General features: G+C 40.5%; 1 protein-coding gene across 1 annotated transcript in view; it reads left to right on the plus strand.

Annotated features, from left to right (window-relative positions):
• The window catches only part of LOC102257799 (chromosome unknown open reading frame, human C11orf65), a 65955-nt gene that overhangs the window by 14661 nt on the left and 34099 nt on the right, over positions 1–17195 (plus strand). Inside the window, exon 3 of the mRNA XM_005885664.2 lies at positions 3707–3799. Within this exon, the coding sequence (XP_005885726.2) occupies positions 3707–3799 (93 nt within the window). The remainder of the gene's footprint in view (positions 1–3706; positions 3800–17195) is intronic.

Raw genomic sequence — 17195 nt, forward strand, 5'->3', positions numbered from 1 at the left:
AGAAAAAAAGAAACCAGGACTGGGGACTCAGGGGATAGAGCTCAGAAGGCAGACACCCCAAGTTTCCTGGGCTGAGTCATTTTCTCATGTACAGGAGGACATCTTTCCCACATAAACATTTGCCTTGCCTGGTGGGAAGACAGTTGACACACCCTATTGGAAAATACCTTTCCCAGAGGCCACTTAAGAGATTAATAATAACAATTAGCCTGCAGGGAGAAGCAACTGCCCCACCCTATTGAAAAAACTCTCACCACACCTGAGGATGATTGCCTGGGGGGCAATTCAAGTCGGAATCCTATCAGTCTGTAGGCAAAGTCAGTCTCTGGAGACTTTGAGTCTGCCTGATCTAATTAGTCAGAAACAGCCTTTAACACTGTCCTGCACTAGAGATTGAGAGGTGTAGAGGATCTACTTAATACATAGTCACAAACCCAAATAGAAAGCCAAAATAAGGAGACAAAGAAACAACCCCCAAATGAAAGAGCAAGAGAATTCTCCAGAAGAAGAGATAAATGAAGCAGAGATAAGAAATTTATCTGAAACAAAGTTCAGAGTAATGATGGTAAAGATGCTCAATAGCATGAAAAAAAGATATAGTGACTATGAAAAAAATAACAGTCTGAGATAAAGAATGACATCGCACAAATAAAGAACACGTTGGAAGGAATACACAGCCGATTAGGGGAAGCTGAGGGTCAAATCAGTGCATTAGAAGACAGAGTTGAAAATATCACTCAATCAGAGCGATTAGGGGAAGCTGAGGATCAAATCAGTGCATTAGAAGGCAGAGTTGAAAATATCACTCAATCAGAGAAACAAAGAGAAAAAAACAATTAAAAAACAGAAGGACAGCTTAAGGTAGCTGTGGAACGTAGTAATATTAGAACAGCAGGTGTGCCTGAAGAGGCAAAAAGGGAGAAAGGAATAGAGAATGTGTTTGAAGAAATGATGGCAGAAAACTTCCCCAACCTGATAAAGGAAAAAGTCACACAAGTTCAGGAGGCACAGAGAACCCCAAGCAAGAAGAACCCAAACAGGCCCACCCCCAGACACATCATAATTAAAATGCCAAAAATTAAAGACAAAGAGAGAATCTTAAAGTCAGCAAGAGAAAAGAAAACTATTACCTACAAAGGAGTTCCCATAAGGCTGACACCTGATTTCTTATTAGGAACTCTACAGGCCAGAAGGGAATTGTATGAAATACTCAAGGTAATGGAAAACAAGGATCTGAGACCAGGATTACTATATCCAGCAAGGCTATCATCCTAAACAGATGGTCAAATAAAGAGCTTCCCAGACCAAAAAAAAAAAAAAAGCTAAAGGAGTACATCACCACCAAGCCAGGATTACAAGAAATGCTAAAGGGGCTGCTGTAATGAGAAGAAGAAACAGAGAGATAAACCTAGCCATACAGAATTAAAATGGCAATCAATAAGTACCTATCAATAATAACCCAAATGTAAATGGATTAAATGCTTTGTAGCTGAATGGATACAAAAACATGACCCAACTAAATGCTGTCTACAAGAGACCCACCTCAAAACAAAAGACACACAGAGGATGAGAGTGAAGGGATAAAAATGCTTGTGACCCAAAAATGCTTGTGCATACTGGTTGAAAATCGCTGGTTTAGTGTGATAAGGAACGGTCATATCAGTGAATTTCATGCGCATGGGCCCATTGGTGTACTACATTTGCTGTGAAGCAATTTCTCTGATAAGAACTAATGCTATGTGCAATACTATGACAGTAAATGAAGCATATTGAAAGTATGCAGATGGTGTGTACACAGAATGGTAAAGTGTCACTTCCAGTGAGTATAAAGTGTTGTACCTTCCATAATGGAAATGTTTCATCTAATCAGTGTGCCACAGGAAGCTGGCTAATTACCCCAAGGAATGATGCCATATCAAGGGCTCAGTGTTGGTCTATGTTTTGGCAAAGTGGCCATTCAGCGGTCGACAGTAGCTGAGCTGATGAATAACCTCCAACTTTGCTGGATGCCCACTTTGTTCATGAGCAAGGAGAGCAGTGGCTGGGGAAAAAGGCTGGCTGACTCCAAAGAACTAGTCACTTTGCCTGTATGATTGTTTAGAGTCTTCTTTGCTGAGATTGCTTTCGGGTGAGCATCCATATGGACACAAATATATACACACTTGGTGTGCATTTGGGGGTGGGTGGTTTGACCTCTTCTCCAGACTTTCTTGTCACCAATTTTCTAACCATGTTCTTTCCAAATTCCTGACCATCCAGTCAAACATCAGTCACTGCCCATCTGTAGATCTGTACCTCTGATCATCTTTCCTTCCAGGCACAATCTACAACCATGTATGCTGCTTGAGATTCTGTCCCATGGAAGGATTTATCTTCATGCCTGTCCTTCAGGGCCACCCCTGAGTGAGGCCAATGTCTATATGGAATTTCTTATAGGTCACACTTTGAACTTCACTTCTTGAGATCTGCTAGGTCTTGACTTTGACCAATAAAATGAAAAATAACTGATGCTGTATGACTTACAAGACAAGGTCTTAAGAAGCCTTGCAACTTCTACTTTTTCTCTCTTTGGTATTTTGAAACTCCATGCTGTGAAAAAACTCAAACTGAAAGTATATGTGGAGATAGAGTCCCAGCCAACACAGATGTTCCAACATTCCAAGCTCAGCTGATCTGGCAGCTGACTATAGGCACATATGCAATACCAGCAGAAGTTCCTTGTCAACCCATAGAAAACAGTTGTTGCTTTAAGTTTGGGGTGGTTTGATACAGTAATCCACATATTTAGAAGATACTATCCAGATTTTAAACCATCATAATTTTTTGATACTCAATTTTGGGTTTTACTTCAAGGAAATTATATCTTCCTTGCAGAAATAATATCTATGTTGATAGTGACTGCATCTTCTTCCACAGGCAGTTAAAATGGGGCTTCAAATTGTCCTGTTGGTACTATGGATTTACTTCAATTTGAATTTATTTGATTTGACTTAACATAAGCAAACTAAGACGGGGGGCAGTTTACCAAGAGTTATTAGGGGTTTTTGGGGGGATAGGACATGACGAGTGCGTTACCAAAGAAACAGTTTTCAAAAATTGAAGAATTTTTTGGAATTGTTTGACTAACTTTGTGCCAACATGAAAAATAGACAGGGTTTGTAAATCAGTGGAATTACTTAACAGGAATGAAGAGGATTCTATAATGATGATAATAGATAATATTTATTGAGTGCTTTCTTGTGACAAAGATTGTTCTACATTGTGCATTACAAATATTAACAGATTCATTTTTCACCAACCTGTAGATAGTTACTATCACTCCCATATTTTAGATAAGCTGAGGTTAAGCAACTTGTCCAGGGTCACACAGCTAGCAAGTACTAACAGTTGAACCTGGACAATAGTATGCCAGAGTCAATGTTCTTAATCACTAGCTTGTATTTTGTCTTTCTCCTAGATTACTCTGGAGTATACAGAAGTGACCCAACCAAAGTTCTAGATATTTTATTTATAGCTGTTAGTAATACAATTACAAACTTAAGGCTAAAACTTGTTGTGAGAATAATACCAACATTGTATGGCTTGTCAAAGGAAACCCTGCATCGATCATATATCTAAAATCTAGTTTACATATATAAAATCTGTTTTATAGTTTTTACTCCTTTTGCCCAGTTTTGACCATAAAATTTTATGTTTGAACCTTTAGAATATCGCTATTTTCCAATACTTTAAAAGTCTGATTGATATAAGAAGACAAGGAGAACCACGTCACATAATAAGATGTATTAATCCTAAAGAGGTAAGGACATTATTTATTGATACAGCACTTTCCCCTCTTAAAATTGTGTGGCTACTTTATAAATTCAATGTGATTATATTTGTTCCTTTTACAAACATTTTTAATGAAGTATTGTACACATCTAAAAAATTCATTATACATAAATGTATAATGTATAACCATCATACTTCAAACCAGTGCCTTCAGTTGCTCTGCAATTCACTGCCAACTTCCTTTCTTCCACTATTTTGAATTCTAATATTGTACGTTAGTTTTCTGTTTTTAAACTATATATCAATAGAATCCTATAGTGTACTTTTGTATCTAGCTTTGTTCATTCAACATTATCTTTGTGTAGCTAAATTTCATTCACTTTGTTAAAAATAATGGAAGTACTCTGTTTTATTAATATACTAGAGGCCCGGTGCACAAAAATTTGTGCACTCAGGGGGGTCCCTCAGCCTGGCCTGTGCCCTCTCGCAGTCTGGGACCCCTCGAGGGATGTCCCCCAGCTGGCTTAGGCCAGCTCCCTGGGGGATTGGGCCTAAGCTGGCAGTCAGACATCCCTCTGGCAGCCCGGGAGACCTCGGGGGAGGTCCACTTGCCAGCGGGGACCAGGCCTAAGTTGTAGTTTGACATCCTTAGCACTGCTGAGGAGGCGAGAGAGGCTCCCACCACCACCGCTGCACTGGCAGCCGTCAGCCTGGCTTGTCAGAGCTCCCCCTGTGGGAGCGCACTGACCATCTGGGGGCAGCTCCTGCATTGAGCGTCTGCCCCCTGGTGGTCAGTGTGTGTCATAGTGACCAGTCATTCCCAGTCGTTATGCTGTTAGGGTCAATTTGCATATTAGCCTTTTATTATATAGGATAGAGGCCTGGTGCATGGGTGGGGGCCGGCTGGTTTGCCTGAAGGGTGTCCTGGATCAGGATAGGGGTCCCGCTTGGGTGCCTGGCCAGCCTGGGTGAGAGGCTGAGGGCCGTTTTCAGACTGGCCACACCCCCTTCAGGGTGGGGGTCCCCGCTGGGGTGCCTGGCCAGCCTGGGTGAGGGGTTGATGGCTGTTTGCAGGCTGGCCACAGGCTCTTCAGGGTGGGGGTCCCTGCTGGGGTGCCTGGCCAGTCTGGGTGACGGGCTGATGGCTGTTTTCAGGCTGGCCAAGCCCCCCAGCGGGGACCCTCACCCATGAGAGTGTGGCCATCCTGGGTGAGGGGCTGATGGCTGTTTGCAGGCTGGCCACAGCCCCAACCACCCATGCTCCCAGTGGCGGCTGGCTGGAAGCAGGTATCTGGGACTTATTTATCTTCTATAATTGAAACTTTGTTGCCTTTAGCGGAGGCTACAGCCGGCTAGGGTAGGCGGGAAGTTTGGCTTCCTCCATCGCCGGGGTAACCAAGCCTTCTGCTTGGTCCAGCTCCATGGCTTCCGGCCGCCATCTTTGATGGCTTAATTTGCATATAGTCGCTCTGATTGGCTTGTGGGTGTGGCTCATGGGCGTGGCTTGGGAGTGTGGTGGAGGTATGGTCAATTTGCATGTTTCTCTTTTATTAGGTAAGATTGCTATTCATTCTACAGTTGATTGACATTTGGATTTTTTTTAAAATTGAGGTTATTATAAAGATTGCTTCTGAGATTATTCTTATTTTTGTCTCCTGGTGCACATATGTATGAATTTCTTTTGATTTCTACTCCACCTGGAAATGGAATTGCTGGGTGACAAGATATGCCAAACTGTTTTCCAAAGTTGAACTAATTTGTATTCATCGTCAGAGGTCTTTTGGAATTCTTGGTGCTCTACACCCTCACCAGCACTCAATATTGTCAGTTTTTAAATTTGCATTTCCCTGATTACTAATTAAGTTGAGCATCTTTTTGAGGAGTTCAGGTCCTGGTTAAAATCCTATGTGACTTTTCAGGCCTGATTCCAGGCAGTTACAAAGGCTAACTGGCCTCGGGAAAGAAACCATACTTGGCACACAGCCAGAGTATTATAGCCTCTGAAGGGAGATGCACTAAAGGACTCAGGCCCCCTGGTGGGACCTGCTTTTGGAACTTACACTGCTACCAAAGTATCTTCATTCCTAAGTCTCTTTTTCTGAAGCCTTGGGCAGAGGTATTCAGGTACCTTTGCAGATACCTTCTTATAGTAGAATTCTTGAAGACATTTTCCCTACTCTGACTCAGTCCACTCTGACCCTCCTTCATCAATACCACCCCACCCCCACTCTCACCACACACACATGTACACTTCAGAGTCTATTAAACAGCCAGAGCCTTTTGTTCTGGACGCCCTCAACAGTGAGAGGACACCCACATATTCGCTGATGCACCTGACTCTCTACCACTGGGAAGTTCCATGGGGAAAAATGGAACAAGTGAGATGTTGCTTCTTTCAGTTTTAGACACATTAACTCTTGCTTATATTATTGGGGAAAATAATGAAAAGCTTCCTTTTCTGCCTTGGCTACTGTGGCTCAGTTGGTTGGGCATCCCGTACACCAAAATATTTAGAGTTTGATTTCTGGTCAGGCCCCAGGTTGCATGCTCAATCCCCGGTATGGGGCATGCAGGAGACAACTGCTTAATATTTCATTCTCACATCAATGTTTCTCCCTCTCTCCTTCTCTTTTCCTCTCTTTCTAAAAAAAATCAATTAAAAAAGAGAAAATATTCTTGAAATAGACATTGGCTAAACTATATTGCAAATACCACTAATAGTACATTTTTGTAGTGTGTCTTACTATACTTTTTTATATTTAAAAATATTGGGATTTTTTATTGTATTGTATTGAATATTTAGATCAATTTGAGGAAAACTGACATTTTAATATTGAGAGCTCCAACCCATGATTGTGGGAAACATGGAGATGTGCTGCCCAGATTCTTCTTTATAAGAGGATTTTACGCAGTCACAGGGAGTGCCACCAGCAGACAGCCCCCAGCTGTGAGCATCTTCAGTTTCTATTTTACCTGCAGAGAACTGTTACCCAAGGTCATCTATTTCTAAGGCAGTTGGCATCCAGTGACTGAGCAGTATGGGGGAAGGACAGGGGGAGGGGAATGGGGAAAGGAATGTAAAGACCAGTCTGAGGTAGAACAACTCTGTTGGGCAATATTCACTTTAGAGCTCCCAGCAAGATTGGCCCAGGTGTTGAGGGGTCTGCATTGCAGTTCAAATCCTTCCTTTCCCTGGCTTTCATAGGTGTTTATTCCTAATAAACATGTGACACACAAATTTCATATCAGCATCTTCTTCCAGAAACCCCAATCTGCCATGTTATTTAGCTCTTCCATACTTTCTCTCAATAATGCTGTATTGTTTTCTGTATAGAGGAGTTGAATATCATTTGTTAGCTTTATATCTTGCATTTTCATGCAGCAATAATGGTAATTAGAAAACTTTAGATGGACATGCTCCCAGGAACAAACTGGAATTACACTAAAATACAGAAAAACTTCCTGAATAATCAATGGAAAACTCACAGGAGAGAACATTGATACCCGAGGACCAAAAGTAGAGACCACATAGAGACTGGTAGGAGGGGCAGAGGTGTGAAAGAGCTGGCCAGGCACCCACAGACAGCAACTGAAGTCCCGAAGAGATATCTCAGCTGTGGGGGGAAGGGTTTGCCACTGAGAACTCTGGGACCTAATCCCCAAGCTGGGCCCCCAGCAGAAAGCACCAAATCTGAGAAGGGTACCCACATAACATCTGGCTATGAAAAGCAACAGGATGCTGTCTGCCAGGGAGTAAGAGCTGAAAATCCAGGCATCCTGTTATAAAGCCAATGCACAAAATTCCCTGTGGAGCTACCCACCTTGTGCTCAGGCAGAGGAAGGGTGAAGTGGACTGGAACTATGAGAGTAGAAGCCAGGACTGGGGACTCAGGGAATAGAGCTCAGAAGGCAGACACCCCAAGTTTCCTGGGCTGAGTCATTTTCTCATGTACAGGAGGACATCTTTCCCACATAAACATTTGCCTTGCCTGGGGGGAAGACAGTTGACATACCCTATTGGAAAACACCCTGCCCTGAGGCCACTTAAGAGATTAAAAATAACAACTAGCCTTCAGGGAGAAGCAACTGCCCCACCCTATTGAAAAACTCTTGCCACACCTGAGGATGATTGCCTGGGGTGGGGCGGGGCAATTCAAGTCAGAATCCTATCAATCTGTAGGCAAAGTCAGTCTCTGGAGACTTTGAGTTTTTGCCTGATCTAATTAGTCAGAGACAGCCTTTAACACTGTCCTGCACTAGAGATTGAGAGGTGTAGAGGATCTACCTAATACATAGTTACAAACCCAAACAGAAAGCCAAAATGAGGAGACAAAGAAACAACCCCCAAATGAAAGAGCAAGAGAATTCTCCAGAAGAAGAGATAAATGAAGCAGAGATAAGAAATGTATCTAAAACAAAGTTCAGAGTAATGATGGTAAAGGTGCTCAACAGTATGAAAAAGGTATCTCTCTATATAAAACCCTAATATGCAAATAGACCAAATGGCGGAACAGCTGAACAACTGGTAGCTATGATATGTGCTGACCACCAGGGGGTGTGCGCAGGACATGCTGGGTAGCGGCAGAGCATGGAATATGGTGGGCATCGGCCACGGTAGGATGGTGGAGCAGGTGAGTGGGGGCACCAGAATAAGGCAGGTCACTGGTGCTGTCATCAGGGCTAGCCTCTAGTGGTTACTGAAAATTCTTTGATCCCGTGTACCACAGTCCTGCTGAGTGCTTGCACCACCTGCTGGCACTAGCCCCACTTGCACACACAGATGGTGCCGGAACCACTGCTCACACCCGCTGGCTGCACCCAGCGCCAGTCCAGATCACTCTGGCTTCACCACCTCCCCCTGCTCCTGAGGGGCAATTTGGGCAGCAGCCGCTGTTTGCACCCACTGACAGCACTGGCCCCACTCAGACCCGCTGCTGGCGCCAGCCCCAATTGTTCCATGCCATCAATGCGTGTAAGTGGGACCATCGCCATCAGCACATGGGAGTGGCGGTGGCAGAAGCGGGGTTGCGAGCAAACGGGACTGGGGCCCACGGTGGAAGGGGCCAGGTGGGCACGGAGGATGGGCCAAGACCTGCCCCTGTGCCCATAACAACCTTGCGGTTCACAGTTCCTTTAAAGGTGCATGAATTCGTACACTGGGCCCCTAGTAGTAACTATAAAAAAAAAGAACAGTCTGAGATAAAGAATGACATAAAACAAACAAAGAACACATTGGAAGGAATACACAGCAGATTAGGAAGGCTAAGGAGTACATCACCACCAAGCCAGGATTACAAGAAATGCTAAAAGGACTGCTGTAATGAGAAGAAGAAACAGAGAGATAAACCTAGCCATACAGAATTAAAATGGCAATAAGTACCTATCAATAATAACCCTAAACGTAAATGGATTAAATGCTCCAATCAAAAGGTGTAGAGTAGCTGAATGGATACAAAAACATGACCCAAATATATGCTGTCTACAAGAGACACATCTCAGAACAAAAGACACACAGAGGATGAGAGTGAAGGGATGGAAAAAATTTTCCATGCAAATGGAAAAGAGAAAAGCTGAAGTAGCAAGACTCATATCCAATGAAATAGACTTTAAAATGAAGGCTATCACAAGAGACAACTCAAGAGAGAAAAGAAACCTGTTACCTACAAAGAAGTTCCCATAAGGCTGACACCTGATTTCTTATCAGAAACTCTACAGGCCAGATGAAAAGGTATGAAGTACTCAAGGTAATGGAAAGCAAAGACCTGAGACCAAGATTACTATATCCAGCAAGGCTATCATTCAAAACAGACAGTCAAATAGACCCAAAAAAAGGCTAAGGAGTACATCACCACCAAGCCAGGATTACAAGAAATGCTAAAGGGACTGCTGTAATGAGAAGAAGAAACAGAGAGATAAACCTAGCCATACAGAATTAAAATGGCAATAAGTACCTATCAATAATAACCCTAAACGTAAATGGATTAAATGCTCCAATCAAAAGGTGTAGAGTAGCTGAATGAACATTTCACTCCAACACAGCAGAATATACATTCTTCTCATGTGCACATGGAACAATCACAAAAATAGACCACATGTTAAGGCACAAAACAAGTCTGTACAAGTTCAAGAAGATTGAAATCATATCAAGCATCTTCTCAGATCACAGTGTAATGAAATTAGATATCAACTACAGTAAAAACACCCCAAAACATTCAAACACATGGAGGCTAAATAGCATGTTATTAAACAATGAATGGGTTACCAATGAGATCAAGAAAGAAATAAAAAAGTTCCTGGAAAGAAATGAAAATGAACACACAACAACCCAAAATTTCTGGGATACAGCAAAAGCAGTCCTGAGAGGGAAATTCATAGCACTACAGGCATACCTCAAAAAAAATCAGCAATAAACTATTAAACCCTACAACTTAAAGAACTAGAAGGAGAACAAGAAAACCCCAAGTAAGTAGAAGGAAGGAAATAATGAAGATTAGAGAAGAAATAAATAGCATAGAGACTAAAAATAAAAAAAAAATCAATGAAACCAAGAGCTGGTTCTTTGAAAGGATAAACAAAATTTGATAAACCATTAGCCAGACTCATCAAGAAACAGAGAGGACACAAATAAAATCAGAAATGAAAGTGGAGAAGTACTATAACTACTGACATCACAGAAATACAAAGGATTGTAAGAAACTACTATAAACAACTGTATGCCAACAAGCTGGACAATGTGGATGAAATAGACAAATTCCTAGAAAAACGTAATCTCCCAAAACTGAATCAGGAGGAATCAGAAAACCTGAATAGGCCAAGAACTACTGATGAAATAGAAGCAGTAATCAAAAAATTCCTACCAAACAAAAGCCCAGGTCCGGACAGCTTCACAAGGGAGTTTTACCAAAAATTCAAAGAAGACCTAACCTCTATATTCCTAAAACTATTTCAGAAAACCAAGGGGAAGGAACACTTCCAAACTCTTTTTCTGAGACCAGTGTTATCCTAATTCTAATACCAGATAAATACACTACAAAGAAAGAGAATTACTAGCCAATATCCCTGATGAACATAGTTGCTAAAATCCTCAACTAAATATTTGCAAATTGGATCCAGCAATATATTAAAAAGATCATACACCAAGACCAAGTGGAATTTATTCCAGAGATGCAAGGCTGTTACAATATTTGCAAATCAATAAACGTGATACATCACATAAACAAATTGAAAGACAAAGATCACATGATCATATCAATAGATACAAAAAAAGCATTAGACAAAATCAACGTCCATTTTTTATAAAAATTCTCAGCAAAGTGGGAATAGAAGGATCATAACTCAACATAATAAAGGCCATATATGACAAACCTACAGCCAATATCATACTCAATGGGAAAAAACTAAAACCATTTCCCCTAAGAACAGAAACAAGACAGGTATGCCCACTTTCACCACTCCTGTTTGGCATAGTACTGGAAGTGCTAGCCATAGTGATCAGACAAGAAGAAGAAGTAAAAGGCATTCAAATTGGACAAGAAGCAGTAAAACTGTCATTATTCCCAGATGACATGATATTGTACATAGAAAACCCTAAAGACACCATCAAAAAATCTAGACTTAATAAATGAATTCGGCACTGTAGCGGGATACAAAATTAATACCCAGAAATCTATGGCTTTTTTATACACCAATAATGAACTCACAGAAAGAGAAACTAAAAAACAATCCCATTGACCATTGCAACAAAAAATTAAGATACCTAGCAATAAACTTAACTAAGGAGGTAAAAGACCTGTTCTCCAAAAACTACAGGACATCGAAAAAAGAGATAGAGGAAGACATAAACAAATGGAAGAATATACTGTGTGCATGGATTGGGAGAATCGACATCATTAAAATGTCCATACTACCCAAAGCAATCTATAGATTCAATGCAATCCCCATTAAGATACCAATGGCATATTTCACAGACCTAGAACCAACTCTCCAAAAATTCATCTGGAACAAAAAAAAAAGACCCCAAATAGCCACAGCAATCCTGAGAAAAACAAGGTAGGAAGAATCACAATACCAGATATCAAGCTATATTACCAAGCCACAGTTCTCAAAACTGCCTGGTACTGGCACAAGAACAGACATATAAACCAATGGAACTGAACAGAGAACCCAGAAGTCAACCCATGCCATTATGCTCAATTAATATTTGACAAAAAGACAAGAGCATACAATGGAGTCAAGACAGTCTCTTTAATAAATCGTGTTGGGAAAATTGGACAGATACATGCAAAAAAATGAAACTAGATCAACCATGCACAAAAAAAACTTAAAATGGATAAAGGACTTAAACTTAAGACAGGAAACCATAAAAATTTTAGAAGAATCCACAGGCAGCAAAATATCACAGATACGTCATAGCAATATCTTTACTGATACATCTCCTAGGACAATGAAAACTAAGGAGAAAATACAGAAATGGGACTACATCAAAATAAAAAGCTTCTGCACAGCAAAAGAAACTATCAACAAAACAACAAGAAAGCCACTGCATGGTAGAAGATATTTATCAATGTTATCTCCGATAAGGGTTTAATCTGCAAAATTTACAGGGATCTCCTACAACTTAACAAAAAGAAGATAAATAATCCAATCAAAAAAATGGGTAAAGGACATAAATAGACACTTTTTGAAAGAGACATACAGAAGGCCAGGAGACATATGAAAACATGCTCAAAATCACTAATCATCTGAGAGATGCAAATCAAAACGACAGTGAGGTACCATCTCACACCTGTCAGAATGGCTACCATCAACAAATCAACAAATGACAAGTGCTGGTGAGGATGTGGAGAAAAGGGAACCCCAGTATACTGCTGGTAGGAATGCAAACTGGTGCAGCCACTGTGGAAAACAGTATGGAGTTCCCTCAAAAAATTAAAAATAGAACTCCCATTTGACCCAGTAATCCCACTTCTAGGAATACTGTATATCCCAAGAAATCAGAAACACCAAGCAGAAAGGATATATGCACGCCTATGTCCATAGCAGCACAATTTATAATAGTTAAGATTTGTAAGCAGCCTAAGTGCCCATCAGCAGATAAGTGGATTAAAAAACAGTGGTTCATCTACACAATGGAATACTACACTGCTGTAAAAAAGAAGGAACTCTTATCATTTACAACAGCATAGATGGACCTGGAGAGCATTATGCTAAGCGAAATAAGCCAGTCAGAGAAAGATAAATATCACATGAACTCATTTGTGCAATATAATGAACAACATAAACTGATAAACAAAAATAGAGTCAGAGAAAAAAATATTTTAGAATATTATAGAAATAATCCTGTTAATATTTTTTACTACTTTTGTAATTTTATACTATGTTAGTACAGTTTTGGTAATATATTTAAAATATTTTTTCTTGAAATATTAATGTTTATTGCATGTAATATATTTAAAATCATTTTCTTGAAATATTAATGTTTATTGCATGTAAATGGCTAATTATTTTGTATCTACAATCTGGTAATAGATTTATTTTGTATACTGTAAAAAAAATAAAGTTGACGTACAATATTAAAAAAGTAAAGAAAATTTTATTTTCCTATTTTTGCACTAGTATATAAGAAGATAATCCATTTTTGTTAATTAGCTTTGTTCCCAGCAACTTCGCTATCCTCATTGAATTCTAGTAATTTGTACATAGATTCTTTCAGATTTTCTACATAAGCAAGCATGCTGTTCTCAACTAATGAGTCTTATTTTTTTCCTTTCCAACCATTACACATTATAGATTTTTTTTGTTTTTGCCCTTTACACTAAAGTGACTAAATAGAGCCTTCAATAAGTTGGTGAATAGAAGTAGTAACAACTGTCTCATTCCTGATTTCAAAAGGAAAGGGCTCACATTGCAGCTGGGCTCCTTATGTGCAATCTTGAAATTATCTAGTAGCTTCCTCTTTCTCCTCTACACCATCTCCACACACAGCATCTAATTTGAGGTGATATCCTTTTACTTTCAGTTAAAACCTACAAGGCAATTTGCAAGCTTGTTGAACTTTTGATATACTTTCTGCATTTTCTCTCCATTTTTGGTACTTTTACTCTGTTTACATCTTCAGGACACAAAACCATCAATACTATTTTCTCTCCCTAAGAACCGTCATTTATTCTTAATTCTACAGGAAAATATATGTTTGTGGTACCTCTCTAGATACTTGGTTTTTTGAAACTCATTCTTTAGTAGGCACCTCAGGAAGGACTCAGGAGACAGTATTCCCTGAATTTTGTGTGTGTTCATAACAGTATGCCTGTGTCTTCATATTTGAAGGTCAGTATGGTTGCTATAAAATCCTTACCTCAAAATTTATTTCCTTGAGTCATTTTAATATGTGGTTTCATTGTCCTCTGGCATAACATATTATGTTCAAAGTCTGATGGCAATCTGACATTTTTCCTAAGTGACTTGCTCTCTTTTGCAATTTTTTTCTTTGAGGTCCAATAGTTTAACTAGAATATTGGCTGTTGTAGGTTGATTTTCCTAGATATGAGATATACCTTTCACTATGAAGTTTCAAGTCTGTTTTATTTTTTTTAAAAATTAAATTTAAATGTTTTTATACTTGTTTTGCATCTTGTTTTGGTTTTCATCTTCAGGATTTCCATTCTGTATGCATTGGGTCATCTTTGCCTAATGTGTGTATATGTGCACATCTCTGTCTGTGTGTGCCATTTTCTCTTAAATCACTTTATTTCTTTTTTATTTAAGAATTTTTTATTCTTTGTAACTTGTGTTCATTCATAGGTAGGTTCTGTGGTGGTTTTAAAACATGGCCATAGAAAAGCATGATAAAACATTTTAAGGTGAGGGAATCCTATCCTATATAATAAAAGGCTAATATGCAAATTGACCAAACGGCGGAACAACTGGTTGCTATGACACGCACTGACCCCACAGGGGGAGCACTGCTCAGCCAGAAGTTGGGCTCACAGCTGGCGAGTGCAGCAGCAGTGGCAGTAGTCTCTCCTGCCTCCGCGGCAGCGCTAAGGACCTTGCCTGCCGGCTTAGGCCTGCAAGACGATGCAGGCTGGGCTGAGGGACCCCCTACTCCAGTGCATGAATGTCGTGAACCAGGCCTCTAGTCCTACATAATAAAAGCCCAGCCCTGACCGGTTTGGCTCAGTGGATAGAGTGTTGGCCCGTGGACTCAAGGGTCCCGGGTTTGATTTCTGTCAAGGGCATGTAACTTGGTTGTGGGCACATACCCAGTGGGGAGTGTGCAGGAGGCAGCTTATCGATGTTTCTCTCTCATCAATGTTTCTAACTCTCTATCCTTGTCCCTTCCTCTCTGTAAAAAATCAATAAAATATATATATTTTTTAAAAAGCCCAGCAACCGAATAGCAGAACGACCAGTTGACTAGTCGCTATGATGTGCACTGACCATCAGGGGGCAGACACTCAACACAGGAGCTGCACCCTGGGGTCAGTGCGCTCCCACAGTAGGAGCGCTGCTCAGAGAGTGGGTCTACAGCCACACATCTGACCATGATGAGCGGCGCTCCCACAGCGGGCTGATCCCCCCATCAGTGTACGAATCCATGCACCGGGCCTCTAGTTGTTCTATATCTTGATTGTGCTGGTGGTTATGACTATATCTAATTACCCAAAGTCATCAAACTGCACAATTATAATGAATGAACTTATTGTTTGCACATTATACTTTAATAAAGTTGAGAAAATGGACAAAAATAAAAGGAAAGGGCTCAGTATTTCAACATTATATATGAGGTGTGGTTTAGGAATTATTTTTTAAAGAGACCTGTTATCTGATTAAGAAAGTTTCCTTCTATTCTTATTGAGCTAAAAGAGGTGTTTGTTTTTTTTCAATCCAAAAATGAATGTTAAACTTTATAAAATATTTTTCTGCTTTGAGATATTTTTCTTTTATTTGAATATTAATTCTACTTAGCATTCCTGGGATACACACATTTTGGTGATACTGTCTTTTTTTTCAATTACAGTTTACATTCAGTATTATTCCATATTAGTTTCATATGTATAGCATTGTGGTTAGACAATCATGTACTTCACATGTACTTAACTCTGGTATTTCAAGTACCAACATGGTCCCATACATAGTTATTACAATATTATTGCTATATTCCCTATACTGTAATTTACATCTCTGTGACTATTCTGTAACTACCAATTTGTACTTTTTAATCTCTTTACCTTTTCACCCAGTGGTCATAATGTCTTATCCTTTTCATTTATTTTATTTTTTATTGAGTTTATTGGGGGTGACATTAGTTTGCAAAACCATACAGGTTTCAAGTGTACAACTCAATAAAACATCATCTGTACACTGCATCGTTTGTCCATTGCCCAAAGCAAAGTCTCTTTCCATCCCCATTTGTCTGTCTCTTTGCCCACCTTCACCTATCCCCTATCCCCCTTTCCCTCTGGCTATCACTACACTGTTGTCTGTATCTATGTGTTATTTATATATGTTTTTTGGTTAAATCCTTTACCTTCTTTCATCCAGTCCCCCAACCAACCCCCTACCCCCCAGCAGCTGTCAGTCCATTCCTTGTAGCCATGCCTTTGTTTCTATTTTGTTCATCAGTTTATTTTGTTCATTAAGTTCCATATGTAAGTGAAATCATATAGTATTTCTACTTTTTAAATATTACTAAATTTAGTTTGCGAATATTTTGCTTACATTTTTATACCTACATTTATGCAGAACATGTAATTTATTCTCACCTTGTCTGTCAGGTTTTGGTATCAAATGTAGCTGGCATTCTAAAATAAGTTAGAAAATGTTCCTTCTCGCCGAAACCGGTTTGGCTCAGTGGATAGAGCGTCGGCCTGCGGACTGAAAGGTCCCAGGTTCGATTCCGGCCAAGGGCATGTACCTGGGTTGCGGGCACATCCCCAGTAGCTGGCCCAGTGGAAGCTCTACAACTGGAAGGAAAGAAAGAAGAGCATTGAGACTGAGTAGGTTGTGCAGAGGCTCCAAGAATGGAGGTACAGAATCGAACACCAGGCTGGCTGCAACTGGTGGATGCGTGTTTTTTCAATCAGAAGGGGATGCGGACTCTCAAATCCACTGAGCGTATTTGGGGCGGGATCCTGAGGTCCCAGACCCCTACTACGAGAAGCGGGACGGCCTTGCAACGACCCAGAGAGCAAGAGTGGCTGTCTCGCGGAGCTGCTCGCTGGCACTCGGCGACATGAGTCACTGAGTTTCGGAGAGGTGAATAGACCCGGAGACGCCATTGCCCTTAGCCCCGCCCTGGTGATTCCCGGGGACCCCACCCTACTCAAATTACATCCCCAACCAAGCTGTGCTAGTGGCACAAAGAGAACCACTGGCACTTTTTCAGCCCAGCCCAGCAGAATGCAGATTTCAACTCCTCACAT

This window comes from Myotis brandtii, unplaced genomic scaffold (genome assembly GCF_000412655.1).
Source record: "Myotis brandtii unplaced genomic scaffold, ASM41265v1 scaffold920, whole genome shotgun sequence".
Lineage (NCBI taxonomy): Eukaryota > Metazoa > Chordata > Mammalia > Chiroptera > Vespertilionidae > Myotis > Myotis brandtii.